Source organism: Gouania willdenowi, chromosome 15, assembly GCF_900634775.1.
Source record: "Gouania willdenowi chromosome 15, fGouWil2.1, whole genome shotgun sequence".
NCBI classification, from domain to species: domain Eukaryota; kingdom Metazoa; phylum Chordata; class Actinopteri; order Blenniiformes; family Gobiesocidae; genus Gouania; species Gouania willdenowi.
In genome coordinates, this window is record NC_041058.1 from 11,982,190 (window position 1) to 12,009,817 (window position 27,628).

The following is a 27,628-nucleotide window of genomic DNA, read 5'->3' on the forward strand; positions in this document are numbered from 1 at the left end:
CTTCATTTCCCATGATGCTCCTCGGGAATACGTCATAAGGCTTAGTCCAATCAGTGGCTTTATTAGCGTTTACACGCAAAAATACAGAGGAACAGGAAAGACTCACGGTGATATCGTCCATTACTTTCCTTAAAAACATAGAAACCGTGTTAATGTCGCCATTGTGAAGAGTGTAATTGGTTTGTAAAAGAGTTTGTTGTAAACAGGTGTCGCTAGCTCCTTAGCACAATCTTCGTGGACTGTCACAGCACAGATGGAGGTCAGTGTTCATGTAAAGTCCGATACTTCAGATTCACCTGAGAGGAGTCCCTGTGGAGCCAAAGAGGACAGAGTAAGTCAACAAATGAATGTTTCTATTTCAAAATAGATCACTTATTACTTATAGTAATAGGGAAACTATTTATTAATAAACAGACAAGCGACTATGGCAGCATTAAACTGCTAATAAATGCAATGTTGGCTGTAGTTGAAATATGTCAACAGTGCATCAGCAAAAAAACAAATTGTAATTGTTAGATTTTTTGCATTAGAATTACATTAAATTTGGGATTCAAATTGGCTCAACACCAACCGTAAATGTTAACAAAAAAATCAAACTTTCTAGCCAACATACAGTCATTTTAATAAAAAGTGCACAAAACAATCTGCAGTTATTCTTTCAAGTATTTTAACAGGAATCAAATGAAGAACTAAAAAATCTATTATTATTCTTTATCACATTTTGTTTTTCAAATTAAAAGTGCACTGAATAATATGCAGCCATTCTTATCAAAGTGTGTTCAATGCAAACACAAATATATATTTATTTATTGTGGATCCCCATTAGCTGACACTATTCTTCCTGTGGTCCAATAGAAATAGTTTTGTTAAAATACAGAAAAAGTATCTTCTTCCAATACAATCATTTTACATTCACACCATCACAACAAAAATCATAAAACATTATCCCAATACAAATTCTCCAATTGCAAACTCCATTTCATTTCCATTTTTAACCATAATACAATACCGTTATACATTCTCAAATCTCTGCTATTTTCATAGTTCAGATAGGTTCCTTAATAGCACTAATAGAACACTTTCATACATGTATGCCCAGAAGGAACTGTTTTATTAATATTTTAAATACCTTTACGTTTTCCGCCTGTAATATTTCATTTGGCAGTGTGTTCCATGCATGAGTCGCCCTATAGTGAACGTTCGTTGTAGGCATTTCAATTTGGCTTTTGGTAGAATGCATTTCCCTGCAGAGACATGCCTCGTACTTTAGTTGTGTTTGTCATTGCTAAACAGCAGGTTTGATAGAGGATTTGTGGACATTTATAATATACAATATTTTTAAAGAATGAGAGTAATTTATACAGTAACCTGTCTTGCACAGATAACCACTTCAGTCTGTTTAACATGAGTTTAGAACTGGTTCTGTACTCACAGCCCAACACCATACGCGCTGCTGTATTTTGTATGACCTGTAATTTTTTAATCTGAGCTGCTGAACTATTTGACCATATTGATGGACAGTAATCCAACTGTGACAACACCAATGCTTGGGTAATTTGTTCTCTTGACTTACGTGTCAAACAATATGAATACCTTTTTACCATAGTTATAGCTCTTGCCATTTTAGCACTTATGGATTCATTGTGTTTTGTCCACGTTAGTTTGTGGTCTATAATGATTCCCAAATGTTTTGCCTCATGGACTTGTGTAATTTTGACCCCTCGAATTTCCAACGTAAGTACGGGATTTGAATTTATTCTGCAATCTGACTTTATGACCTGTGTTTAAGACCATTTGATTATTATAAATCCAATTTACAACTTATTTCAGCTCATCCTCCAAAACATTTTTTTAATACATAGTTTGCTGATGCATATAATGTTGAGTCGTCAGCGTACATGACAATATTTGCTTTGTTTAAGACTAAGGGCATTTCAACACAAGTGGCTCGTGTTAGTTAAAAGTGCAACGCAGTGGAGACACGCACTCATACGTCAAAGGTAGCTGTTCCCCGTAACCCTTTATCCCTGGTGTGACCACACCGCCGTGACATCAGCAGCAGCAGCACACACACACAATTCTGTTGGTTGAGGAAGGACACCATGACAGGCTACCGGCTCCCACAGCCTTTTTATTTTTTTATTGAATGCTACCTCTGACTCTGAATGCATTATTTTGTAATTTTGAGTTGAAGAGCAATAAACATATATTGCAATGTTAAGAAATTCATGTTTTGTAATGTAAATCAACATGTATAAATTAATTTTAGTCAATTAATGGGGAGATGATCGATTCGAACTGGAAAAATGAATCGCTAGATTAATCGATGCATTGAAAAAATAATCACTCGATTAATAGTTTGAAAAATAATCGTTTATCCCAGCCCTAGTTTTGATCCATACATTTTTGGTGGTTTGGGTTTTGGTGGAGGGTTTCCAGAGGGGAGAATTTATTTTGAAAATTGATGTATTCTGCGTTGGATGCCATCCTGTTTAAGATCAAAAATGCGCAAAGACAACCGTGTGGTAAGGGAGCTGGGAAAATAAAACTGAGGTGTTATTATAGTTAAGTTAGCTTTAAGGTAGGATATTTTTTTCTTTTTAGATTACTTTAGCTTCGTCATTTGGACTTTTAGTGAAGACACATCGTCAGTAGTGGACATTCGGCTCGATGGATGTTTTGGTCTTTGATCAACAGTGATCAGCCGCTGGAGTGTGTCTCCTTTTGAATCTAAGCCTGGTATTAGTTTTACTGTTTTTGACTCGTCAGCCCAGGATTTATTTTAAATTTTAAAGTCAATAAGAAAAGGGTTTTGAGGTTATCTGTTGAGAATTGTAGGCTAGTAGTAAACCTGGATAAAGTAAAAATATATATTTTAAGTGGAAAGTCCACTTATGTCTGTTATGATTTTAGTTTTTTGAAAGGAACATCCACGGCCTGATTTTTAGTTAAATATTATCAGGGGATGGCTTACCTTTTCCTGCGTCCAGTTGGATTCACGGCCTGGTCACTAGCTGGTCCAGGGAATCAGGGAAGGAAAAATTGGTGAAGATGGGTCTAGGTCCCGGTGCACCCTCGGTCTAACCCCTAATTCAGGTTAGAGGGGGGAGTTGGTTTTGGAGGGAAAAGGAGAGAATTTGAAGGAGATCAATTGGTTGTTTTTTAGGGGGTAGTTTTCCAATTGGTACGTGTGTAGTGCAGAATGGGCTGTTGTATGAGTGAGGCTAATCCTCGTAGAAAATTGAGCTTCGATTAAGGTCCTGTAGCTCGAGACCACCACACCCTGAGTGCTGTCCTAGAGTCGGAACCAGGGGGGCCGTATACTCACTATCTGATTGACTAAGGCCTTAGTTATCACCGCTAGGTATCCAGCCTCAGTCAAGTCAATCAGACTGCAGAGTTGGTTGATCCTCTCAGGCTGGGGTCGGTCCCAGGTAGGAGTTTCTTCCAGCTGGAGGTGGTCCCGTTGGGTTGCTCCAGGGGGCTGCTGCTGGCTCATCCTGGGTGGTGGGGGGTCTTCGTCTTGCAGTGCTTCGGTCTTCCTCTGGTAGGGGTCGGTTTCCGGTCCGGGTTCGTTGCAGCTGGGGGGGGGTGGTTCTTGAAGTGGATTTTTAAAACTTTATTTGGCTATCTAAGATTGTTTAAAAAAAAAAAAAAAAAGTTTAAGGTTCCTCTGTAGATCTGGGAGGCTGCTGTTGGATCTTCCTGACTGGTGAGGGAGTCTTCATCTTGCAGTGCTTCAATCTTCCCCCGGGTGTTTGGTTCAGGGGGTCGATCCTGTGGTAGTCTTGTTCACTCGGGGTGGAATTTGGAATTTGTATGTTTTTATTGCTTTTTTCCCCCTATTTTCTATTTAGATGAGTTCTTAAATATTTGTTAAATGTTTAGGAGTTATGTGTGATTAAAAGGTGGAGTAGGAAGAGTTTTTACTTGTTGTTTGGTTAATTTGTCGTGATTTTTTGTTTTCCTGCATTTTGATTGGCTGTGCTCCATTTTGAATGGACGTCCTCACTCGGGGTGTGTTGCAGGGTTTTTACTCCTTTTTTGGTCAAGTTTCCATGATCCTTTGTTTTCTTGCAAACCAAAGGACCATGGTAACCATGGTAACCATGGTCCTTTGGTTTGGATGGCCATCTTCGCTTGTGGTGTGTTGGAATTTTAGTTTTTTCTCACTACTTTTAAAGGAGTTCTAAGAGGTTGGTATGTTAAATGTGATATGTTTAGGAGTTTATGGGGGGGTTATTTTGGGGATGGGTTGTGTGGGCTGTTGGTGTTAGTTGGTGGGAAAGGGTTTATTTTATGTCTTTTGTTTTTTGTTTTCTCGGCCAAATTTGGTCTTTCACCCGTGTATTTTTAGCTTTATATTTTTAATTTTGTGGCTAGGGTTAGTTAGTGCGTAACGTAGGTTAGAGTTAGTTATTCCGTAACGTAGGTTAGGGTTAGTTAGTGCGTAACGTAGGTTAGGTTTAGTTATTCCGTAACATGGGTTAGGGTTAGTTAGTCCATAACATAGTTGATGTATTAATACAAACATCTCATAGGCTAGTTTAGGTTGTGTGGTGCACCTATCACGTGACCTAAACTGGCCAATGAGGGGCGTTGCGTACGGATAGAATGCCGGTATATGGATACGTGTTACATATTGACAGCCACTGCTATAAATATATTACAATGTATAATTACATATTTGCAGACAATAATTCATTAATTTTCAAAAATGTCTTTGGTTAAAAAAACCCTGTTCTATATCTGTGATGGATTCTTCTATGTTTCTCTACAGCCTGGGTCACACCTGAGCGCCGCCCTGAAGGAGAGGCTAAAGAGAACGAGGCGCTCCTTTGTCTCGCCCGTTTCTGTGGCCAAACGTCTTTGTGTGGATGATACGGAGGAGCGTGTTGGTAAACGAGGTTTGGCCGATTCCCAGCAGCAGCAACAGCACGTTAATAATCCTCTAATGGACAGAATGGAAGCGGGTGAAAACTGTGCTGGAACAACATATCGTAGCCCAGAGGACGATGTTCAGCCGCTCAGAAGGGAGGTTAAAGACAGAACGGAAAAACTACGCCGACTCAAGATGGTCAAAATGTACAGAAGCAAGGTATATTTTGTTTTATGTTCACTGATATAAATGTTATGAATTCTTCCTCCACTAAAACCCCTGAAACACTCACTTCTGCAGAGGCTTATGATGATGATGATCTCATTTAAATTAGTGAAGGATGAATCAGACAACATTAGACAGTAGTACATTTTCAGGTTTGAATGCAGTCATAATCTGAACCGCTTGCTCATCAAAACACATTAAAAACACACTTCAGAAGAAGCTCTGCATTAATTTTCGATCACTAGACAAACCGTAACATGTAGTGAGAGATTTGGAATGGGATTATGGGCGGAATTGGACATTGTTGTCCGTTTGTCACAGTTTCTAGACATTTAAATCCAAAATAGTGGGAATTCACCAAAATTCTGTGCCAAAAACCGAAATACCGAAATAAATGATTATGCAAATTAGTAGACCCTTTGCATTTATGACTCTGAGTGTGTATTAACCTCACTAAAAGTAAAACATTGCAATTGTAAAAATTAAGATTAATGCTTCAAAGAATAAATCAATTAAAAATATAAAAACATGTATTTAGAACTGACATTCCAACAATGCAGTGAATGCACAATATAAATTAAAGAAATTAAAATGTTTAACTTGACCCTCCTCATACATTAAATAATATTGTACAGGCCTATAACTGACTGAGCTGCTGGAAGAGTTGTTCTTTACAGCCAGCATTATGTACTTTTTAAGGACAATACCAACTTATTCATCTACAAATATGTTGTATTTTGCCGTTACAAGGTAAATTCAAGAAAACGTCAAGTAATTTTTGAGTGTGAAGAGGTCAGTCCAAGTGTCCAAATGATGCGTGGGCATTTGGAATTTTCTTCTGGGCTCAGAAAGCTAAAATCACCCCTGGCTGGAAGTGTGTCTAATTAAATATATTATCTTATTAAAACACAAAACGCATAGAAGTTCTTGATGAAAAGCAGCTTGTTAGCTATATTTATTATCCAAGCATGTTCTTGGAGGAAAACATGATATTGTCCCAAAACATGCATGTCACACATTTCCATGTCATGTTGGGGCTCAATTTTAATCAAAGAGAGAGAAAAAAAACAAACATATCAGATTGATTTTGCTATTTCAGAATGTGAATTCAGTTTTTTCTGTCCATATTCCACGATTATGGAAAATGTGATACCCTACACTTGCTCTGTCAGGCTGCATTTAATTGGACTTGTGTCTCCTCAGAACGATTTGAAGCAGCTCCAAACACTGGTCGACAAGTGGAGGACGTGTGCACAGGCTGCACTTGTGGAGCTCCAGTTGGAGGTCCTTATAGACGGACGACAGGCCCACCTGTCTGAACTCATGGACCACTTCGGTCTGGACGACAACATTCTGCACTTTGATCGCACCAGAGAAGATTTCACCTAATGACTTCCTAAACGCTATCATTTCACAGTATTACCAATTACGTTTCATTATACAGGTTGTGTTTTATTTGTTGCTGCTCTTATGGTTGTGTTTAATGTAGTTCTACATCTTGTGTTTTGTGTTTCTGGCTTGAAGAAGAGTGAAATAAATAGATTTTTACTCAGTGGTGTTTGAGTAGATCCAGGGAAGGGAAGTTCCTCTCTGTTAAACGCTGCAGCTCAGCCCTGAGGAGCTCCAGCTCTCTCCCCTGAGCACTGGACAGATCCTTCAGCTTTTTCTTTTGGACGACTTCTTGATTGCGCTCGTCCCTCTGAGAAGCTGCGTTTTCCTCTGAATCTGAACACAAAATAAACCATTGTTACCTTCTAAACCGAGAGAAAACTGCACTCGCGTTCATTTCTTCTATCACCTGCTACTTCCAGGATGTTTCTCAGCTGTGCTACAGCCATGTTCTCCTTCTGAAGCTGCTCCATTAATGCAGCGTTCTCCTTGGTTATCTTAACTGCCTGCTCCTTATATAGTTCCGTCTTTTTAATGCGCTCCTGTACTTTCTTTTGATGAACCTGAAATTGGGACTGGATTATTTTCCTCATTCATCAACTGGAAAAAGTGATCAGATCAAATTATCAGTTTTTTTTTTTTCTCACCTTTTCGATCAGATCCAAATGTTTCTCCAAATTTCTTACTTTCTCACGGTTGTTTAGATCTGTCTTGTTGACATGCTGGGGAAATACAGTGAGAAGTGAAACTAGAAATGCTCAAAACATTACTTTATGCTTTACTTTATTAATTTCACTTTTCCAACAGTTGACTGGATAAAACTAAAAGACAGTTAGTTTTCTGACCCAAAGTGTGAACACTAACAACGTATTAAACTTCATAAAACATTAAGAGCCCCTCAGAATGGCCTCGTTTCTTTTCAGACTTTTATTTATTTTCAGCTCTCATGGTTCCAGAAGCTTAAACAATGACAGGAAGCTGAAACAGCTACCTGGACCGTGTGCCAAAGACAACTGGCATGAAATACAAGCCATTCTCACTAACTTAAAAAAAAGGTCAGTCATTTAGTATTTTTTAACCAATACTACACTTTCTTAGGATGTTTTGTGTATTAAGGATTAACTGCCATGAGGAAAAACACAATCATCTAAAATCAAATTCAGCCTTTCTGAAATTTTTGAATTCACATGCCAAAACAGGAAAGCAGTTGGAATCTCACATGTCAAGAGGTGTGCACGTGATCTGGTGCAGAAGAATGGCAGCAATTATCTACTCACGAAACCAAAGCCTCAGCCAAAACCAAAATACTTGTCCAGGCATCACAGTCTGAGATTTTACTAATGCTACTCATAGCATTGGTGTTAGACACAAATATGAAGGTAAACACAAGGTGGATGATTGTCTTTTCACTCCCCTTTGGAATTATGGGATTGAAAGGGCTACATCACAACAATGTACAAAGATTTTTCAGTTTCAACTTATTAACAAGTCATATGGGAAGTAAAAAGGTCTGTCGTTTAGACACTGGCATTCAGTAAAACTTTACTTATTTACTCTAAAGCACGTGTCAAACTCGAGGCCTGGAGACAAAATCCAGCCATTTTGGGGGAACCAATTTGGCCTATAGGAGAATGTAAAAATTACAGAGAACGTGTAAATTACTAAATAATTCAGTTGTAACAATTAACTCAATCCCTCCAAATGCAATAAAACAAATACTTGCCAGGGTTAACAATTTTCCCATGCTTTTATCACATCACTGCAGTGAGTTTTCATCACAAATTGTGGAAATAACTCAAAATTTTACTAAAATCTTGCAATTTCCCCTAGAACTTCCACAAAGAAATTGGTTACAAAAGTAAGGAATTTATAAATGGATTGGATTTATATGACCGTGGCTCAGGTGGTAGTGGGTCGTCTTCTGATCGAGAGGTTGGGGGTTCGATCCCAGTACCTGACTATGTGTCGAAGTGTCCTTGGACAAGACAAGAACCCTAAGTTGCTCCCAGTGGTCGACTAGTGCCTTGCATGGCAGTCCTGTCCCACTGGTGTGTGAATGTGAGAGTGACTGGGTGAATGAGCTGATATGTAAAGCGCTTTGAGACTGCTTCAGTGTGGCGATAAAGCGCTATATAAATCAAGTCCATTTAGTCCATTCCATATAGCGCTCTTTTCAAGGAGACTCAAAGCATGTACATTCACACCAGTGGTGGTAAGCTACGTTGTAGCCACAGCTGCCCCGGGGCATACTGACAGAAGTGACAGACCCTCTGACCACCACCAACATTCATGCACAATTCAAGTCATAGAAGGCAAAGGGTAAAGTGCCTTGCACAAGGACTCAATGACGTGGCTACTGTGGCATTCAACCCCTCAACCCTTTGGTTATTGAACAACCCACTCTACCACTGAGCCAGGTTCGTCCTATGACTGATGTCTGTCATTTATTGCTTGGATATATATATATCATTTACACGTGGAAGTGCAAATTAGGGCAAAATAATGTAGAATTTGCTTTTCTCCCCCATCTAAAATCTGTGGCCCACTTGAAATCAAAGTCCTCTATATTTGGCCTCTGAGAGAAAATGAGTTTGACACCCTAATCCAAGGTTTTTAAACTTGTTCATCAAGGTTCTCAGGCTAATGCACCAGATAGCTACATCTAGGCTCTTTAGCAGGCTTTCAGCAAGAGCTGCACAAGGACACTTTTTTTAAAATTTAGATGAACCTGTATTGGATTAATACTAATAACTTGGAAATCCTTAATCTATCGGATATCATCACCTGGGTGATCAAAATGTATGAAAGCAAGAGAAAACGTTTATATTACAGTGAGTCGGAACATCCTGATGTCCCGTTGCTTCTCCTCGAGGTCCTCAATGGTCTTACGCAGCACCCTGTTCTTCCACTCCTCCTGCTTTAAGTTCTTCAGGAAGGCATTGCGCTTCATCCTGTTGTCAATGACTTTCTTCTCAAGCACCTAATATAATAGGAAAACATTAGACAGTAAACCAACAGTTTAATGTCACAGAGTACGGTACTAATGAATCCCTGCTAAGGTGATCAATTTGCTTACGTGAAAAGTTGGCTTTGTTCAAGTTTTTGGGAACATTATGAATATTTTTGTCACTCAAATACCCCAAATCAGGTTCAGATATACATCTCTGAGATTCTAAGATACTATTTAATGTAACAGTAACATTTTAAGTAGTTGTGTGTTTAGTAAAGGCGTTTGTAAACACCTAAAAAAACATCTGATACACAACCTCGTTAAATTATTGTGTATTTTATCAAAGAATGTTAGGAAATGTTATCACTTATAATAAAAAATAATACAATGCAGTGGTATTTTAATTTTGCCAATTTTGGAGGAAATGTTGGACTTTTAAAGTTCTTGTTTTACACTGTAATACAATTTCTTCACACTGACCGGTTTTTAAATTAACACTAAAACACCAAAAAGCCAGATATTTAATATTAACACCAGTATAGAGTAAAATCATTCTAATAACATATTTGATTAATAAACTTGGAATCAGCAGTTTTTGATTGACAACTTGCTCACTTATCAGCTGTTACTGTTACTTTATGTGCATCAACCTTTACTTCAGTTTGACATTTCTGTAAATATATTTACACTATTTTATTTCACTTTGTTTAAATGTATTTAGATTGTCTTAAATATTGTATGTATATATGTTGTACTCAGGGTCTGAGAGAAACTGTATGTACTGTCCATGCTGTAGGATTGACAATAAAGCTAACTTTGACTTTATATTTAACACTCAGAGGTCAAACGTGTTGACTGTGTTTGTGTGACTGTTGGTAAGTAAACCCTCACTCTGATTTCCTTTCTGAGGTCGTCGTACACACTCCTGTGGACGAGGATGATATCTTTGTTGTCAGACATCAGATCTCGTTGGGGAACCATCACCTGACCACTCTTTAGTATCAGATGAACGGTGGTGTTTATCAGATGTTGGTTTCTCTCTCTGTGTAGTCTATAGCCGATGGATGGATGTGGTTAAAGTGGCAGAATCAGTTTTTTTTTTTGCTACACCGTTTGCATGTTTTGACAGTTTTACCTTTCAATTGCTTCATTGAGGTCTTTGATTTCCTGCAGGGCTGCATTTTGCTCGTCTCGCCTCCTCTGCAGAAACGCCTGCATCTCAGCCAGAGTCAGAGCTTTCAAAGTCACCTGGTAAATGAGAGGAGGTTTTTTTTTGACAATAATAATAATATAACCCTTCTACCATCCTCAAATATTACTAACACATTTTACCCTCGGGGTCAATCTGACCCCAGGGATATTTACCTCCAGAAAATGATTTTCAGAAAAAATTGTTGACCAAGTTTTTGTGTCAGACACTTTGTTTATTTGTTGAACACATAAATAACCTCTTGATAATGAAACCTTGACCTGTTCTCTAGCGCCACCATCAGGCCAAATTTTTAAATGAGAATTAATTTTACTTGAATAGTTTCCATCCAAATCTTCTCAAGTTTACTGACAGCATTAATGACCACAATAATATGGACCATATTGGTTTTACACAGCCGAAACAGCTTGGGGTCAAATTGACCCCAGAGGAACACCAACTGTGTGTAATATGCGTTCATATTCATAATTGTACTCATCAAATTAGGGAAAAGTCATGAAATATGAAGAAGTCAACTGTTTTTGAATGATAAACATTGAATGGGGTCAAATTGACCCCAAGGATAATAGGAGGGTTAAAAAAAAAAATGATAGCTACCTGATGCTCGCTCTCTATTTTGGCTCTGCGGATTTTACAAAACCTCTCCCAAATTGAAGGGCTTAAACCCTCTGGCATGTTCACTGGAGCATCCAGATCTTTTATAGCTTTGAGAACTTTGCTGCGTCCATCAGAAGCTGAAGAAGAGCCACGAGGACGATTCTCTTCCAACAGACTGCATTGGGTGTTGGTCTGGGTGTTCATCATTAGAGCTCTGAGGATAACAAACAATATCCTGTATATATCCATAAACAGTGAATCAGGTGGGTACTGGAGATGTTTCACCAACCTAGGTCGACGTTTGAACAGCTTATAGAGCAAATCAACAACAGGGTTTGGCACGTCTGAAAAGTACTTCCTGAATTCTTTGTCTAGAACCTTTGTAGAATGAAAGTGAACAATGATATGTAATGTATCACTAACACAGTAGATGTTTTCACTGGTTCACCTTCGTTTACCTTGTCCTCAGCAACAATGCTATCGTAGTCTTGGTGAAACTGTTTTACTTTGTCTTCATGTCTGTTGACCTCCACTTCAATTTCATCCTTTCGGGAGAAAAAAATATCCAGTCACTTTTCAATAAACACAAAACAAACCAGGGTAACACACTTATTGATCCGTTATGCAGCCACACCTGCTAGTAGCCCTTTGCGACTAGTTTTGCTTTCAGAGCTACTGGATTTATTTTGGAGTTTTTATTCAAAACTCATAGATTCTTAGCATGTCAGTTACTGCAGTGAGCAAATCTTATTTTGTTACGCCCATGTTACGCCAAATCAACTATTCTGTGCTTTAAACATCATAAAGTGCTATATGGGCTTCATAAACATGCCCAAAGTGTTTGTTTCATTGATTCCCTCAATCGTTAGTTAGAGGGTGATTTGCTCCTTTCTTACTGCACGGTGAGCCCAAACACCTCGCTCCAATTTGATGACGCGTTCCCACTTTGATGACAAATTTGACGCTGGACTGAGCTGGAGAAGCCGTGCCTCCAGGAAGCGCTCTGCCGTGATTGACATGTAAACAGACACGCCCACTAAGGTGAGCATTTCAGCGTCCTTAAAAATACATTAAAAAAAAATAGCAGGGAACCAGAAGTATTTTTTTTATTTTATTTTATTTTTTGACTATTTTCCATTTAAAAAAAAAAAATGGAAATGATTGCCTATGAAAAAAAATCCAAGTTAATCAGGAGTTTAGAAAAAGACCAGCTTGTGTGAAACCAAAAAGCCACGTTCTTCTGTATTCTCATAACCGCTTTGAAACTCCTGTATTCATCTTCACCATAATAAAGAGCCTAAATATCGTAATTTGCTGTCATGTGATTGGCTACGTGGCCTTTTCTGTAACCAAGCAGTGAAGTGGGTGTGCCTGAAACATCACCAGCAGTGGAAGCCAAAAGTGTGAGTGTTCTGAACAGGTTGGCGCTTGCTTAAAATACCAAACATGAGGATGCACCAAAGCGTGAGTTGATGAGCTGTCATTTAGCTGTTGGTGATCAGTCTGGTGATCAAATTTCTGACCTGGTACGCCCTGGTTTTTTTAAGTTGAAGCTTAAGCTCCTGCATTTGGTTTCTCATCTCCTCATCGTCACAGAGTGAAACCTGAAGGTTGGTAATACGTAGCTCTTCCTATAAAAAGAAAAAGCAAAAGGGGGAATTTAGTGAACACTACTCCATGTTTAATTAACATTTTTGTGAGCTGGCTCACCTGTTTTATGGCCATTTCAAATTGTTCTCTCCTTTCCATCAGCTCACAGAGTGACTCATCAAACCTTTTGGTTGACTCCATGATAGATTCCTGTAGTTTTTTAATTTCAGTTTCCACAGACTGTCAAAGAGAGTTTAAAACAATCATCACTCTTCTTCATATAGATTCATCTCTGATAAAGTGAACCCTGAGCACATCTATCGGCATACGTTTCTGTATTTCTCCTTCTTTTCATTTAGATCTTTCACTTTGATCTCGTACTCTTTGAGGACTTTTTTCTCTTTATCACTCAAATCGCTGTCAGGTTTGTTCAGGGCAAAGTCAGGCTGAGGTATTTCCTGTGGAGTAAATTCATCAGCAACAATTACATACTGTACATGTAGATTTCTTCAACAGAGAAAACGTGTCATTTTATGCTTCTTGACAAAACATCATCAAAGGCCATCAAGGAGATTTATAAATATTTTAATATTGGATTGGAAACTTGCTGTAAAAAAAAAAATCTCACTAAAGTTTCAATCTTACCATTTTTAGGATGCACTCTTTTTTCACCTCCAGCACTGCATTCATCATGTCATCCCACGCTCTGGCTTTTGGATCATCTTTCTGCTGCACCACACACATCATTATAGCACACATATAACTGCATAACTTTGATTTGAATCCCATGAAACGACATTTTAAAGATGTTAAATGAATTATTATGGCTAATATGAGCTACATGAGAGATAAATGATGTCATCTTACTTGTGCAGCTAACTGATTGGGTTCCTCTGATTTCTTTTCTTCCTTTTTTTGTTCTGGGGTCAGGTACTTTTCAGCTTTTATCTGCAGTGGGAAAAGTGTGTGAAAAAACACAAGGCAATAGAAAAATCCTCATCAGGGGGAAATTGATAACAGTTGCTGTATGGACAGTGACCTCTGAGGGGTCCACGGTGAGCAGCCTCTCAGGCCACTCGCGGTCTGTCAGACTGGGCTCCCACAGCTCTTCCTCCATGTTCAGCTCTATCATGAGCTCCCTGATGTGTCGATTTTTGTCCTTCACACGTTTTAGCTCCTGCACTTTCTGCCTGTGCAACACCTCGAAGTCTCCATTAAAACCCATCTTAAGGCTGTAAATCAGATCCTGCATTTGGAAAAGAGTGAAGTTTGGAGCAACACAAACCAGTAGTTTAAAAAAGCTTTTAAAATCATATATCGTTAGTAAGAATAATTACTTAATCAGTAAACATAATAAAAGGTATATAATGTGATATAGTTTATAATAAATTGAAACATTGCCACACTATATTTTCTATTTAAAAAATATTAATATTATGTACATGTCATATGCATGCGTGTATGTATGTATATACTGTACTGTATGTGTGTAGGTATATGTATTTATTGTATGTTTGATGTGCATGTATACACTGTGTATATAAAACGTTGTGTAGAATATATATTGAATATGTATTGTAAAAAATAGTAATATTAGTTTCCTAATTACTTTTTATGATATTATCTAGAGAGCCTTGTTTTGTTTTTGTGTGAACCTACAACCTGTCGGGTGATTACTTAGACAAATGTGTGTTGTTTGTTCTGTTTTCTGTTTTATTTTTATTTTCTGAAGAGTGCCAAAATAAAAAAATTCAAATTCAAAAATTCAAATTCAAATTCAAAAATTCAAATTCAAAAATTCAAATTCAAAAATTCAAATTCAAAAATTCAAATTCAAAAATTCAAATTCAAATTAAAAAATTCAAATTAAAAAATTCAAATTCAAATTCAAAAATTCAAATTCAAAAATTCAAATTCAAAAATTCAAATTCAAAAATTCAAATTCAAATTCAAAAATTCAAATTCAAAAATTCAAATTCAAAAATTCAAACTCAAGTTTCACACAAAAGAAAGTGATATTGTTAATAATCTTGACAATTGGTTTATTTTGCTGAGCAGTTTTGAAGAAACAAATCTACAGTTTGTGAATGAAAGCATCTTTAAGTTATTTTTGGTGATAAATGCATGCTTTAGGACCCAGTGCTCACCTGTAACAAAATGATCTGGTTGATTCTTTGTTCTATTGTTTTGACGCTGAAATGATCATACATATAAGGGTTTGAAAAACCTAAATTATAAGAGAAACTCCCAGTGAAGACAGAGCTTGATGCCTTCTGGCCTTCCCCCTCATGTTCATCACCTTGTGTGCTGGAAATCTGAAATGAAAAAGTAGAGAGAGAAAAAGTTGGTTTGTCTTGCTTTTTACACTGTCACCTCGTTCATAAATCAATGCAGTGCAGCGTTTAACATCGTGGAAATAAACTGAACAATTCCAGTTACTTTATTGTTGCAGTGTTAGAATGTAAAAGCATATTTTTCTTACACGTGTGTTCGTTTTTCTTACATTGCAAACACCCATTTCCAGCTTTCTTATTTTCTCAACCATGTGAAGATCTTTCAACTCCTTCTCTGTGCGTTCTTTCAGAGGATAGTTCTGCACCTCCATTCCAGAGTGAAAAGCCTTTGATGCAAACAATCATCATCATCATCGGACATTCTCAATCTTATTGTTGAGCTGTGTTACCTGTAGAGTTCTCCTTTTGACCTTCATAGAATCCCAGCATTCTCTTTTCAAGACTTCAGCACAGCGACGTTTTTCTGCAATATTCGATTGGATTTCTTTTCTCACCTAAACATGGACACATGAAGGAATACTGATAAATATTCCTGGCTTTGTTGCTGTGTGTGCGTGTGCGTGCGTGCGTGCTTGCGTGTGTGTACCCTTTCAGCCTCCTGCTCTGCGATGGCCTCGAGCCTATTCTGCCACTCATCATCCAGGTTAAATGTTTCCTCTGGGAGGTCCGGGTTTTCCCGACACAGTGTCTCGATCTGTGTGGTAATAATAAAAACATTATGTCTTAAATGCCATTTTAGAATGTTTTTACATCTGTTTATTTTATGACAAATAAATTTAAAAAAAAAACCTTTTTAAAAACTGTTTTAATTTAACTAAACAGTGAGAAATATGTTGTTTTTAAAAATAATAATAATAATAATAAATAATGACTCGGCTTATGTGGGGAAAAAATGGCTTTTTATTTATTATTCGTAGTCATGTGGCTTACACAAATGTAATAAATAAAAAGTTCAATTTTCCATATAGCTATGTTTAGATAAAGATATTTAAAAGATTAGGTGTATTTAGCCCAAAAATATGCCTATACGATGTATGACCAAACACAATTTCAGCTGAAATTACCTTTTTTTTATAAATATATAAATATATTTCAATGTTCACTCAAACATATCTCTTTTCTACACCCAGCACATTAAAATAAAAAAGTCACTTACACTATTGCGTATCTCTTGGATGGTGTTCATCAGTTCTTTCTTCTTCTCAGCATAATGCTTATTGTCCTCAATTATAACCTGAGTATGATAGACAACAGTATAGATTCTGATCATATAGAAGATCGTATAGAAGATACAATTATTTTAGGGAATGTAAATAACAAGACAAACTATTAATCCATCAAATTTACAAATTCAGTGAAACTCCACAATATTTGCAGAGATTCACAATTTTTGAGGAGGGTTGGGCCAGCTGTGGGGCATTTCGGATGGGCTATAAAACCGCCTTAGTGGGGGTTCTGGGGGTTCTTTTCACCTATTAATCAGTAAGAGTTTGAAAATACTTCATTTCCGCTACTTTGCTTGCGGCTTGTTTGCTGCTTCAGCATATAGGTCATGGAAAATATAACCCTAACCCTATTACAATATCTTATTGTGAAATACCAATCAAGACCGGAAGCGAATAAGAAGAAGGGGGTGTTGTTGCTTGTTGGATGATATAACAATTTTTCCGTGCTCATAACACATGACATCAGTCATTTTTAATCACATATTTTGGAAAGAACTCTTGAATTTTCTCAAATGAAAATCGATGCATAGCAAGAAGAATTTTCATGTGAGATTTTCCAGCAGGACAAACATTATTTAGCCATGGTTAACTGACTTTTGTGACTAAATCATACAGCAAGCTGTTTTGTGACTAGTTTGGTCTGCCTCTGCCTACATTATAAGGGAGATGTAACATCGTTCACATTTTTATGCCAGTGGTAATAATAACTATCATGTCTCATCATCAGTCACTGACTGCTTCTGTTCTGCTTTCCATCCAGGTGGGCTCAGAGGTTGAAGTGTGCAGAGGGCTGTTACCACTTCCATCCACACATGGGGCCCATATGACCTGAAGAAAGGTTACACATGAAAATAGCAACTTCAGAGAAACAAAAGAATGTTATAAATTCCTTTGAACTCTTGTCTTTTCCACTCTCGCTTTTTAAAGTTTTCTTCCTTAGAAAAATATGTTGAAAATGTTAGTCAAATAACGCTGAGTAAATTACATCAGTGAAGTGAGAATAAGAAAAAAAACACATTATTGTAGTACAGTTGATTTAAGCAATACAAAAGGAAATATGTATATTTATCTACCGTTTTTGCATCTAGTTTTGTAGTATCATCAGGTGACACTTGTAAACCACTCAGGATGAGGTTTTCACTCTCAATTGTATGTGTCATAGCCTGACTGGACTGAGCGTCTTCATTTCCATGACCAGCATCCATGTCTTTAATTCTGTGTAAAGTCATAAAAACAAATGTGCAGATTAACTACGTGAAAGTAACATTGTTTCTCTGTTTCGTTATGAAAAGACCAAAAGTAATATTTATTTTTAGAAATAAGAATAAAACAAGTTCTGAGTAGACAATCCTAATTAATAGTAGACCCAACCTATCATTCAAATACATTTTATATGGAATAAATGTATCTAAAAGCTGTGGATTTGATTTGAGGCAACTGAAAAAACCCCTGAAACAATTCCTGGAAAAATAGACATCAATGCCGTGAGGAAATATGAAACCTTTTTATATTGGAGAACAAAAGCGTGAAGGAGAGACCAGAGGAGCAGATGTGGAATGTGAGTGGGATGCTGTTCAGAGCCAGTGACGTAAATTACATCCCATAATGTTTTCCGGGGGACTGTAATTCCTTAAGACCATCAGTAGATCTACTTTTGTACCATCACTAGTCTCTGTTTACTATTGTCTGTCACTGCTTCATTACTGTTAATAAAACTTTTTACTATTAAGTGCACAAATGCTCTCTCTACTGGTAGAAGCTTGGAGCTACAGAGGATTAGCAGCCTGGAAATCAAACACGGGCTACAAATAATCAAATAAACAAAACTAGAGTTATTTTAAATCACTGGAAATTACAGGAAAAAAAGGACAACAACAAAAAAATTAAACATATATAAAGAAATACACAAAATGAACACAAAAAAGCACAAGATGATTAAAAATACACAAAAATAATTGTGAAATGACAACGGAATTCACACATGGACACAAATAAAACATGTAAAATTACAGCGAAACACACAAAAATATCATGAGAGATGTACAAAATTTACCAAAAGTTGCACAAGACAACAAAAATGACAAAAAAAATAACAAACATGTACAATATTACAAAAAAAGAGCAGAAAAAGTTAAAAAAAAAAAAATCACAACAAAAACGCACAAAATGACTCACAAGATGATTAAAAATACACAAAAAATAATTACGACATTTTCAAATACACACATGGACACAAATAAAACATGTACAATTACAGAGAAACACAAAAATATAATGAGAAATGTACAAAATTTACCAAAAGTTGCACAAGACAACAAAAATGACAAAAAAAAAAATAACAGAAAAATGTACAATATTACAAAAAAGAGCACAAAATGTGAAAAAAAATAAACAAAAATGCACAAAATGACTCCAAAAACAAATAAAAATCACACAAACTCTTTGTTCATTATTCTAAAAGCTGATATGAAATTTCATAATGTGGCCTATAGGATCACATTTTAGTGTCTCACTGTGAATACTCTGCTGTAAATATTTTTCTCACCTGAGGTTCGTGCACACAAGGGAGTGATCGTTCACTCCTGTCGTGAGGACTTTCAAACTGTCGTTCGAGAAAGAAACACTCTTAACTCCACCCAGACGGAATGAGTGGCACCACAAGTCAACATGTTGATCCTGCAGATGCAGCGACAGATCTTAGGAATTTGCCATCCACACATTAACACAACACATAAATAAATAAACCAAATAATTGCTGACCATGTTAGAAATGTCCCTTATCTGTAATAAACCGTCTCCTCCAGCCGAGGCCAACCATAAACCATGAGGAGACAGAGCGAGAGTGACAGCAGAATGAGCCTCTACTTCCTGCTCTGGTGTGAGATGGACAACCTCCTGTGTGGGAAAGGATTCTCCATCCTGAGGGAGCAATCAGATAATGAGATATTACAGAAAGCAGAAGGTTCAGTAGAATGATACACATTAGAGAGCAGCAACCTGGTGAAGGAGAAATCTCTGAATTGTGTTGTTCCTGCAGCAGAAAGCAAACACCTGATCCACTCCCAGACCACAGAATGCCAGAGCATCAGCCACTTTGTATCTGGAGACTTTAAAGATGTGAGAGGACAGGCAGCCATGTCGGTCCACACAGTCTGAGCCTACAGAAAAAAATAAACAATCAAATGTATGAGAGAGCATAGTGAAAGCCAACTACTATCAGTGTTTGTTTTTTTTTAGTTTAATTGACCCAGGGCCGGCCTTCTCAACAGGCAACACAGGCGGTCGCCTAGGGCGCCATCTGCTGGAGGGCCACATAATTGCTACCCCCCCCCCCATCTTTTTAAAAAAAATATTAATTGAACACAGACTTTAAAATCACTGTACATGTTTTCTTTGTAACTATACCTGCTAATCTTCTGCACATATTTATTTTATTTTAATTCTAGTTCTGTTCTATATTCTATTGTGTTGTTTACATATTTTATTCTTTGGTTTTATGATTTGTGTTACTGACTAGTAAAACCAAACAGGAAAGTAGAAATTTACTTGTACTGAAAATGTTATATCTTATTTTAACTTTAGATTGCACTGTTTTGCACCAAATGGCCTAAAACCGGCCCCTGTTGTTGTTATTACTTGAAAACCTTTTTTTTTTTTTTTTTTTAATGTTATTCTTCGTATTATACTCTTTTGATGGGCATTAAGAAATTTCGCGTAGGGCACCAAAAAGGCTAGGGCTGGCCCTGAATTGACCCGGCAATGTTAACTACTGTAAACTTTTATTTAGAAGAAAATTTTTTTATTTAGGTAGGAGAGTAAAATTCCCCTGGTTGCTTCTTGGGCCTCCATCTTGAAATTTAACAAATCCAAGATGGAGGATACAGGAAAAACATGTACCGGTAATAAAACTTTTCCCATAGGTTTTCCTGCATGTGGATTCCATTTGTTAAGTTATTTTGTGGATACAGGGTCAGATTTGTGTTAAATCAAAGGTCTTTTACAGGGCTTTTAACAGGAGACCTGAGTTCTCAACGGATTTAAATAAATGCTGCAATAATGCAAAACAAGAATGGTGTAAAAAGCATTTTTCACTCTTACTAAATAGTATAAAAATGTCTAAGTATCTGAAATTATAGTTTCGGTGTATTTTAAAAATGAACAGCCTAGTTTAGGCTTTTGGTAATGTAAATATCCAAACTCCTCAAGTTATTAGAATTCCCATGACTCATTGGAGTAACGACCCTGAGTGTGGGAAACACTGCTACAAAGGTACAATTTACAGGACCGCTAATAAAAGGATTATACTATATTTGTATTGCATTCAAACCGTGCTCGAAAAATATAATTATAATAATCATAATCTTGCGATCATTGAAGTCTCCCTCAGTTATATCATCACCTGATTGTGGCAAAGCTGTTAATCCACTTGGTTTAAATATAATATTCAACAACATATATTTTAGTGGATTAAATGACTAATGTGTGAAGAGAATATCTTTAATTCACCTTTAAGATGTCTTAAGAGAAAATCATGTGTGTATCACTGAGGAAAATACCTGCAATGTTTCTGGCTGGCAAAGAAATTAAAACGAGTGTACTGCCATCCTGCCTGTTGGATTCTGTATCAGAGCACAAAGCCAGGACTTTCACCTGCTCGCTGTCTCTGATGTACTGAGTGGAAAGCGACAGAATCCATCCAGGAAAAACTATAAAAGAAACCAAAGATGTATTTAAAATTTCTGTGCATATTCCTTTTGGAAATGAAGCTTACCTGTGTACCCTATAACTTCAAAAAGCTTGGATGGCCTCGCATTCACTACATACAAGTGTGAAGTGGAAGCACTTGAGAGAAGGTAGTGTCCCCCTTGGTCAAAACTGTAACAAGAAAAACATTTTTACTTTTAGCAGTTGAAGACAGGATGTGTGGTAACTTTTCATTTATAGCAAGCGTGTCGAACTCAAGGCCTGCGTAAAGGAACGCCAATCACAAGGAATGAAGATGTGATTGACAATGACAAGTTACTGCTTGTTGGGTTGAAACCTAGACAATTAGACTAGGCAGAATCTATCAACATTTTGCACAACTAGATGAGCAGAAGACTTGTTTAGTTGGGTAACTGCAGGAAAAAACAGTGATAGTTTGGAAATTAAGTCACAGTTTCTTAGTACTAATTTAGTGAAAGTGAATATTTCCCATGGACACCCTGAAAAAGCCTCACTTAAAATAAAAGTCTAGTTCTGCCACGACTTCACAATGTGAAGTGAAACTCGTCTTAATTTTGTTGACCAAATATTTTCATCAACTAAATGTCTTTAAGTCACAATCCGTACGGTTGCCATATCAATATACCTACAATCTATCCATATGCAGCAGCCCTCATTGGCCAGTTTAAGTCACGTGACTAAGGCTAAACCTAACCGTAAACCTAACCCTAACCCTAACCCTAAAATTGTTGCAATATAGGGTTAAAACCTAACCCTAACACTAACCTTAACCCTAAGACGCTACGTACTGTACGTGTGCTTCGGTAAAGGCACCAATAACACCGAGGGTTGTCCGTAAGGCAACTATATCAAAATATATTGATATTTTTGTTAATTAAAAACTAAAAGGAAATAAAACTGTAAAAACTGAACAATAGATTTGTCTAATGGGACGAAATCCAATCAGAACTCATGTTGTCTTACGCATTGATATTGATCACATCAAATCTGTCTGTTTATTTACCAACTTTAGTTTAATACCATCCCATATTAAGTTGATAAATGGTCATTTATTCTTTAAAAAAAATGCATAAACTCATGCTTTATAATTTAATTGGCTATATCTGACACAGATTTACTGTAGTTGACTAAAATCTGAATGTCATGTAATTATAAAACTATAATAGTCCTGATGACTAAATTGGGACTAAAACCAAGTTGCATTTAATCAAAAATCAAAATCTGCTGTTAAAACGACCACTGAGTGAAATAGAGAAGAATATTTACACAAGGTGAACGACAGGAGTCTTATAGAGATGTACTCTGTGCACCATGCGAGGCTGCTTCTCATTACTCAGGTCCACAAACACAACGTGTCCAGTAGATGTTCCCACAGCTGCATAATGTGCAATAGGACAGCAGGCCATGCTTGTCACCTAAATCATTGACGAGAGACTGTGAACCATTGTTCAAAAACACACAAAAAACAGAGAACATGTTTGAGTTCACCTCAGTTTGGAGAGACAAGGAACTGAGACAGACGCCATCTGCAGACCAAAGCTGCAGCTCTCCAGGCTTCCTCAGAGACTGTGACCAGTAAAAAAAATAAACAAACTGCTGAATTGCACACACTATCTTTATCTTTAGACAATTAGGTTTTTGAGTCATTGAAATCTTTTACCACGCAAATGTCGGAGTTCAACCAAGCTGCTGTCACAAAGCTACCACTCAAAACATCCAGAATCTTCAGAACTGGATCAGAGTGAGTTGTGTTTAAAGTATAGATCTGACCCTGAAAGAAAGGGTTACGTCACAAAATTAGGAACAACACTTTCAGAAAATCTATTTTGGATCATTCCATGTCATTTCAACAAATGGCTATGCATTTCGACATAAAAAAGATCAGACAATTTTACCAATTGACATGTGATTATTCAATAGGCACATTATACATTTTAAGTTTGATCGGATTAATACTTTTTGAGTTATGGCCAATTTTTTTACTATTTTCATTGACCCATAACTACATGTGGGAATGTAAGAAAAAAAAAGCTGATCTCTGTTTTAATTCATAGTATAAAGGCGACTGTTTCTTGGGAAATAAAATAATTTTTCTTTATGGACTTTTTATTTTGGACCCCAACTTTGGGGCCATTTCACCACTCGCAAATCTTGGAAATCCTTGACATGAGGCCATTGTAGCTTGCCTCAGATAGAATGTATAGCAGATTGTGTTGTAGACTCTGAGAGAGTAGGTGGTGTTGTATTACTATACCAAATTTCAGTTTTCTATGTTGTGTAGTTCCTGAGATATTGGAAGCTGAAAAACGAAGAAAAATAAGGACACACTAGAATAGACACATAACCCCCATACTGAATTGGCCAAATCTAAAGAAGTATTCATCCGATCAAACTTAAAATTTACAGCGTGCCTATTGAATAATCACAGAACAATGGATCACAATTTCAGAGACCAAAGTGCGTGGGATGTCCTGAAAATGTGTTGAAATGACCCTTTACTCTAGATTTTAATTGTATGCACCATATACAACATCTTACTGTATTGGAGGACAAAAGTAGAATTTCATTGTCAGGTGAGAATATAGCAGTTGTGACAGGTCTTTCAAGCTGCCAGGCTTGTGTTATATTGATCGACATCCTTTTGATTTCCAAACAATGAACAATCTCCTGTAATACATTCACATTTTAACTCTGGTGTTTGAAGGTGACATACATTACAACATACATATATTATTCCGTACCTTTCCCACAGAAATCAAACCCTCCTTTCCTAGGGTCAAACCATTAAAACCGCTCTTCTCAATTTCAGGGTTTGCATCTGCAGCTGAACAAAAAGGAAAAATGAGCGAGTAAAGAACAGGGAAATATTTGTAATTCTGAAGCAAATATACTGTATGTCAAAGATTTACATTTGGGATTGTAGAGGAGTGAGACTGACAGGCTGTCTGGATCAACCAGGAAGAGAAATCCTTCCTCACATCCCACATAAAGCTCTGATGAGGCTGTCCAGCAGATGGCACTGGGAGTCAGTAGTCTGGCTTTGATGGAAGTCTGAGTAAAGAAGTCACGTGTCTGAATCTTTCCATCACAAATGTTTCCATCACTGAATTTGCACAGTATTTAGCTTAAGTTTATATATTTCTTGTAGTTTGCAGTAATGATCCTCACCTTTGGAGTCACTGATGCACCATGTGGTGTTTTGTCAGTAACTGTTGGAATGGTTAATAATGGCCTCCCTACAATAGAATCCTCTGAAAGCTCCACAATTCTGCAACACAAACATTACAATTAATAATGAGAAATATCTGCATGTTTGTCTCTTTTCTCCCCACTTGTCTCCAACGATGCGTCTTTAACTGCATGTTTCCTGTCAGCTATAGTTAAAAAGAAACTTTAATCTCCTTACATCACAACAGAATTTGGCTTTATACTCATATGCAGCCTGCTGTGCTTTACCTTGATTTCAGGACATGGAAACTGGCACTCTTTTCAATATTCCATACAGTGAGTGAAGTAGTGCCCAAAGCGCACAGCTGGAGCCAATTCAGTGGGTTGAACACTAAAGAAACAATATCCTTCCCAGCGTTTGGCTGTGCACAAATGAGCTCAGCAGTTTCCCAGTTCCTGCACGAGGCCGGGTTAATATTAAAGTAACATTGCTCACTGAGAAATACAAAGAATACATATATAGGTTATTTTAACAAACAACTTTCACTGATTTACCAAACGGTTATGCAGTGGTCGGGAAGAAAGGAGACAGCTGCCAAATATGGGCCATCGTTGCTTAGTGTTACACATGTGTAGTCCAGCTTTGCTGTTCCTGCAGTAAAAAAACACAAATGTAATAAGAATGATACAATGGGGGTTAAAAGTGTAAGAAAAAAAGAATTCCGCGATATATCGTGATATTTCACAGTGTGATTATCGCAAAAAAAATGTCAAAATCGACTTTTTAAAATCTTTTTTTTAATGAAAAATATATTTAATTGCGCTAACATATGCATAGCACGTACACGCCCAGTCACTGGGTGTCAGAAAACCACATCAGACCTTGTTAAACTACCTGACTCCTCAATGCATTTTAGCTTGGAAGTTGATTGCACTTTTATAGATGTATGCGATTACTTTTTTTAAAAAAAAGAATTTAAGAGCTTTACAGAATCAGAATCTGTTGTAGAAGCAAAAGGTAAACTTTTTTGAAAAATGTAACTTGACAGTTTGATAAACATACCACTTGTTTTTGATAATGGTACTTGAATTACAGTTAGTTATGGAGGACCAAACCTGCCAAAAGTATAAAAAAAAAAAATAAATAAATAGATAAATAAATAAAATAATTAAAAAATAAATAATTAAATGTGTGAATAAATTAATAAAAACTGGTAAATAAATGGGACATAAATAATTAAATGGCTTAAATTTATTTCTACACTTATTTATTTCTACTTTTATTTATTTATACATTTATTTATTTCCACATTTATAAATTTCCTTAGTCACGATTTACTTGTTCTCGCAAGTTTAAAAGAAAAAAATGAATGTTTCATACCATTTTGCTTGCACTTGTAAAGGTAGCATTTGTAATTCTTGATATTGCGATATATCACGATGTATATCGTATTGTTTAGTATTGGGATATTTTGTAGCATGACCTGCAAATCGTGAATCATATCGTCAGATTCATGGCAATGCACGCCCCTAATGGGGACGTATTAAATAATCAGAGATTACATTTAAATACTAAAATATTTATGGCAACTTTCACAACATATGGCATCCCCTTAAATTCCTCCACTCACTAAACTGAGGTTCTTTGTGTGCATCATTTTGCATGAACATTAAAATGTATGTTTATAGCAAACATTTTTACATTTTTAACTGGAGTTAACGTATATGCCATCACCTTTCAGTTGACTGTTCAGCTGTAGTTTGGGGTAAGAGTAGACAAATATGGGTGGATTCAACTTCTGCTCGGAAAATGCAAAAATTCCACGGCTGCTGTTGGTCGTCAAAGCACCAACACCTCTCCCAGGACACTTAAACACACTCTGCTTTTTAGTTTCCATGTTGAGGAAACAGATGTGATTCCCACATGTGTAGCATGCTGTTCTACTGTCCACAAAGCCGATGGTCTTGTTCGTAAAACCCTGAGCCCACCTATAGGAAAAAGCACATTTATTTAGAAGAAAGAGCCCCGTGGAGATGCTATGAGGTAGATTAAGAGATGACAGAGTTTAGATATCATTTGAGAATAAAAACTTTTACAAACTGACAATTTGGAAATATTGTATAAGACTATTAGATGAAAATAAATTTGTATAAAATTAGTTGCGAGCCGTAATCGCAAAAGATTAAAGAGTGTGACTTGTTATTTTGTTGGTGTGTTGGATTTTTAAAGAAATCCTCCCAATAATTCTTGTGTGTTTTTCATAATATTTGAACATATTGAGGTGGAGTACAGAAAAAAAAAAATACCGAGGAAAATAATGAAGTCAGTGATCATTTTTTTTTTTTTTATAGTAACTTTCAACATCAAAATGTCAGCTATCTACTTACGGTAGCTTTATGACACAAAATGAGTTTGTAAAGGTTTATGACAACTACTTTGGAGAATATTGTGTCTTTTAATTGAAAAATTGTAGGAATTTTGGAGTCTTAATACAGAGGTGCAAAACTCATTTTAATTCAGGGGCCAAATACAGACCACTTTGATTTCATGTGGGGCGCAGATTATGGGTGGGGGGAAAAAAGCTATTTCAAAAGTTTGCACTTCCACATGTTATTGATATTTAATGCATGTTTGTAATGCACTGACAATATCCCAGCAATAAATGACAGATATTAATCCACCTTCACTTCAAAAATATTTTGGGTCATTTATTACAGGGAAATTTTGTGAGAAATCGTAGGATTTCAATTAGTTACTTTTGACACTTTGCGATTAAAAATGACTGTGATCAGTGATATCAGCTTGGGAGAACTGAGCCTAGCAAATAATGTGGGGCTTCATTGAATTTGTGTATTTTAAGGGACTGGGATTTCCACAACTGAACTAGTTAGAATTTTACACAATGATTCTTGTTTTCATTCTCTTTAATTTTTCACTTACTCCACCAGGCCTCATTGGATGCTCTTAAAAGGTCTGATTTGGCCCCCAAACCTTGAGTTTGACACAGTGCTCTCATGTATTTTAAAGACAGTGCTCCCCTTAAAAATACACTATTTTGAAAACTTTGCAGCCTAAGAGTTGCTGGGTAAAGTTCTAAAACAATAATATTATCAATGGTTTTAGATTCGGAAGGCACTGTTAGCATAGCACACAGGATTAGCATTTATAAACAAAACCGTGACTTTTTAAAGAAGATAAATATATGTACTTAATGTGACGACATACCTGATTTCCAAACCTTTAAGATAGTTCATTTTAAGGTAGAAATTGATTCCTTACACCGCTTAATGTTTCTTAATGTTTCCTTAAACAATGCAAACCCTAAAAGTTTGGTATTTCCGTGTCCATGGTAACTGCGAAACCCCACTGCAATT

The 27,628-nt window shown here is 36.6% G+C and overlaps 2 protein-coding genes across 3 annotated transcripts; one reads left to right on the top strand and one right to left on the bottom strand.

Moving 5' to 3' along the window:
• cfap43 (cilia and flagella associated protein 43) lies at positions 1-27,600 on the bottom strand. 2 transcript variants are annotated; one of them, XM_028469619.1, is made up of 39 exons: positions 27,480-27,600; positions 25,989-26,242; positions 24,809-24,905; positions 24,542-24,709; positions 24,254-24,353; positions 23,995-24,136; positions 23,827-23,909; positions 23,624-23,752; positions 22,746-22,856; positions 22,574-22,651; positions 22,352-22,500; positions 21,132-21,235; positions 20,917-21,066; positions 19,358-19,518; positions 19,121-19,279; positions 18,906-19,036; positions 17,434-17,575; positions 17,096-17,188; positions 16,291-16,368; positions 15,721-15,828; positions 15,524-15,628; positions 15,344-15,460; positions 14,988-15,155; positions 13,880-14,086; positions 13,708-13,788; positions 13,486-13,566; positions 13,170-13,298; positions 12,961-13,080; positions 12,774-12,881; positions 11,709-11,795; positions 11,540-11,628; positions 11,251-11,464; positions 10,579-10,691; positions 10,335-10,494; positions 9,324-9,473; positions 7,141-7,215; positions 6,903-7,056; positions 6,654-6,829; positions 1-309 (listed from the first exon to the last, which is right to left on the bottom strand). In XM_028469619.1, exons 1-38 carry the CDS (start codon positions 27,506-27,508, stop codon positions 6,654-6,656), a joined length of 4,800 nt encoding a protein of 1,599 aa, XP_028325420.1. In that variant the 5' UTR covers positions 27,509-27,600; the 3' UTR covers positions 1-309. The 2 variants fall into 2 exon arrangements, with proteins under 2 accessions (XP_028325420.1, XP_028325419.1); XM_028469618.1 differs by having other exon boundaries at positions 13,486-13,569.
• Positions 81-6,664, top strand: sfr1 (SWI5-dependent homologous recombination repair protein 1). Its single transcript, XM_028469620.1, has 4 exons — positions 81-107; positions 207-331; positions 4,781-5,098; positions 6,308-6,664. The coding sequence occupies exons 2-4, from the start codon at positions 254-256 to the stop codon at positions 6,491-6,493; spliced, it is 582 nt and encodes a 193-aa protein (XP_028325421.1). The 5' UTR covers positions 81-107; positions 207-253; the 3' UTR covers positions 6,494-6,664.
• Positions 27,601-27,628: the final 28 nt, after the last annotated feature.

Excerpts from the sequence above, each read along its gene's own strand:
- sfr1 (XM_028469620.1), top strand. The coding sequence starts at position 254 with ATGGAGGTCAGTGTTCATGTAAAGTCCGATACTTCAGATTCACCTGAG. Across the intron at positions 332-4,780 it reads GTGGAGCCAAAGAGGACAGA|CCTGGGTCACACCTGAGCGC; the intron begins GTAAGTCAACAA and ends GTTTCTCTACAG. Across the intron at positions 5,099-6,307 it reads TCAAAATGTACAGAAGCAAG|AACGATTTGAAGCAGCTCCA; the intron begins GTATATTTTGTT and ends GTGTCTCCTCAG.
- cfap43 (XM_028469618.1), bottom strand. The coding sequence starts at position 27,508 with ATGAACTATCTTAAAGGTTTGGAAATCAG. Across the intron at positions 23,910-23,994 it reads ACTCCTCTACAATCCCAAAT|CTGCAGATGCAAACCCTGAA; the intron begins GTAAATCTTTGA and ends CTTTTTGTTCAG. Across the intron at positions 6,830-6,902 it reads AAACATCCTGGAAGTAGCAG|ATTCAGAGGAAAACGCAGCT; the intron begins GTGATAGAAGAA and ends TTTTGTGTTCAG.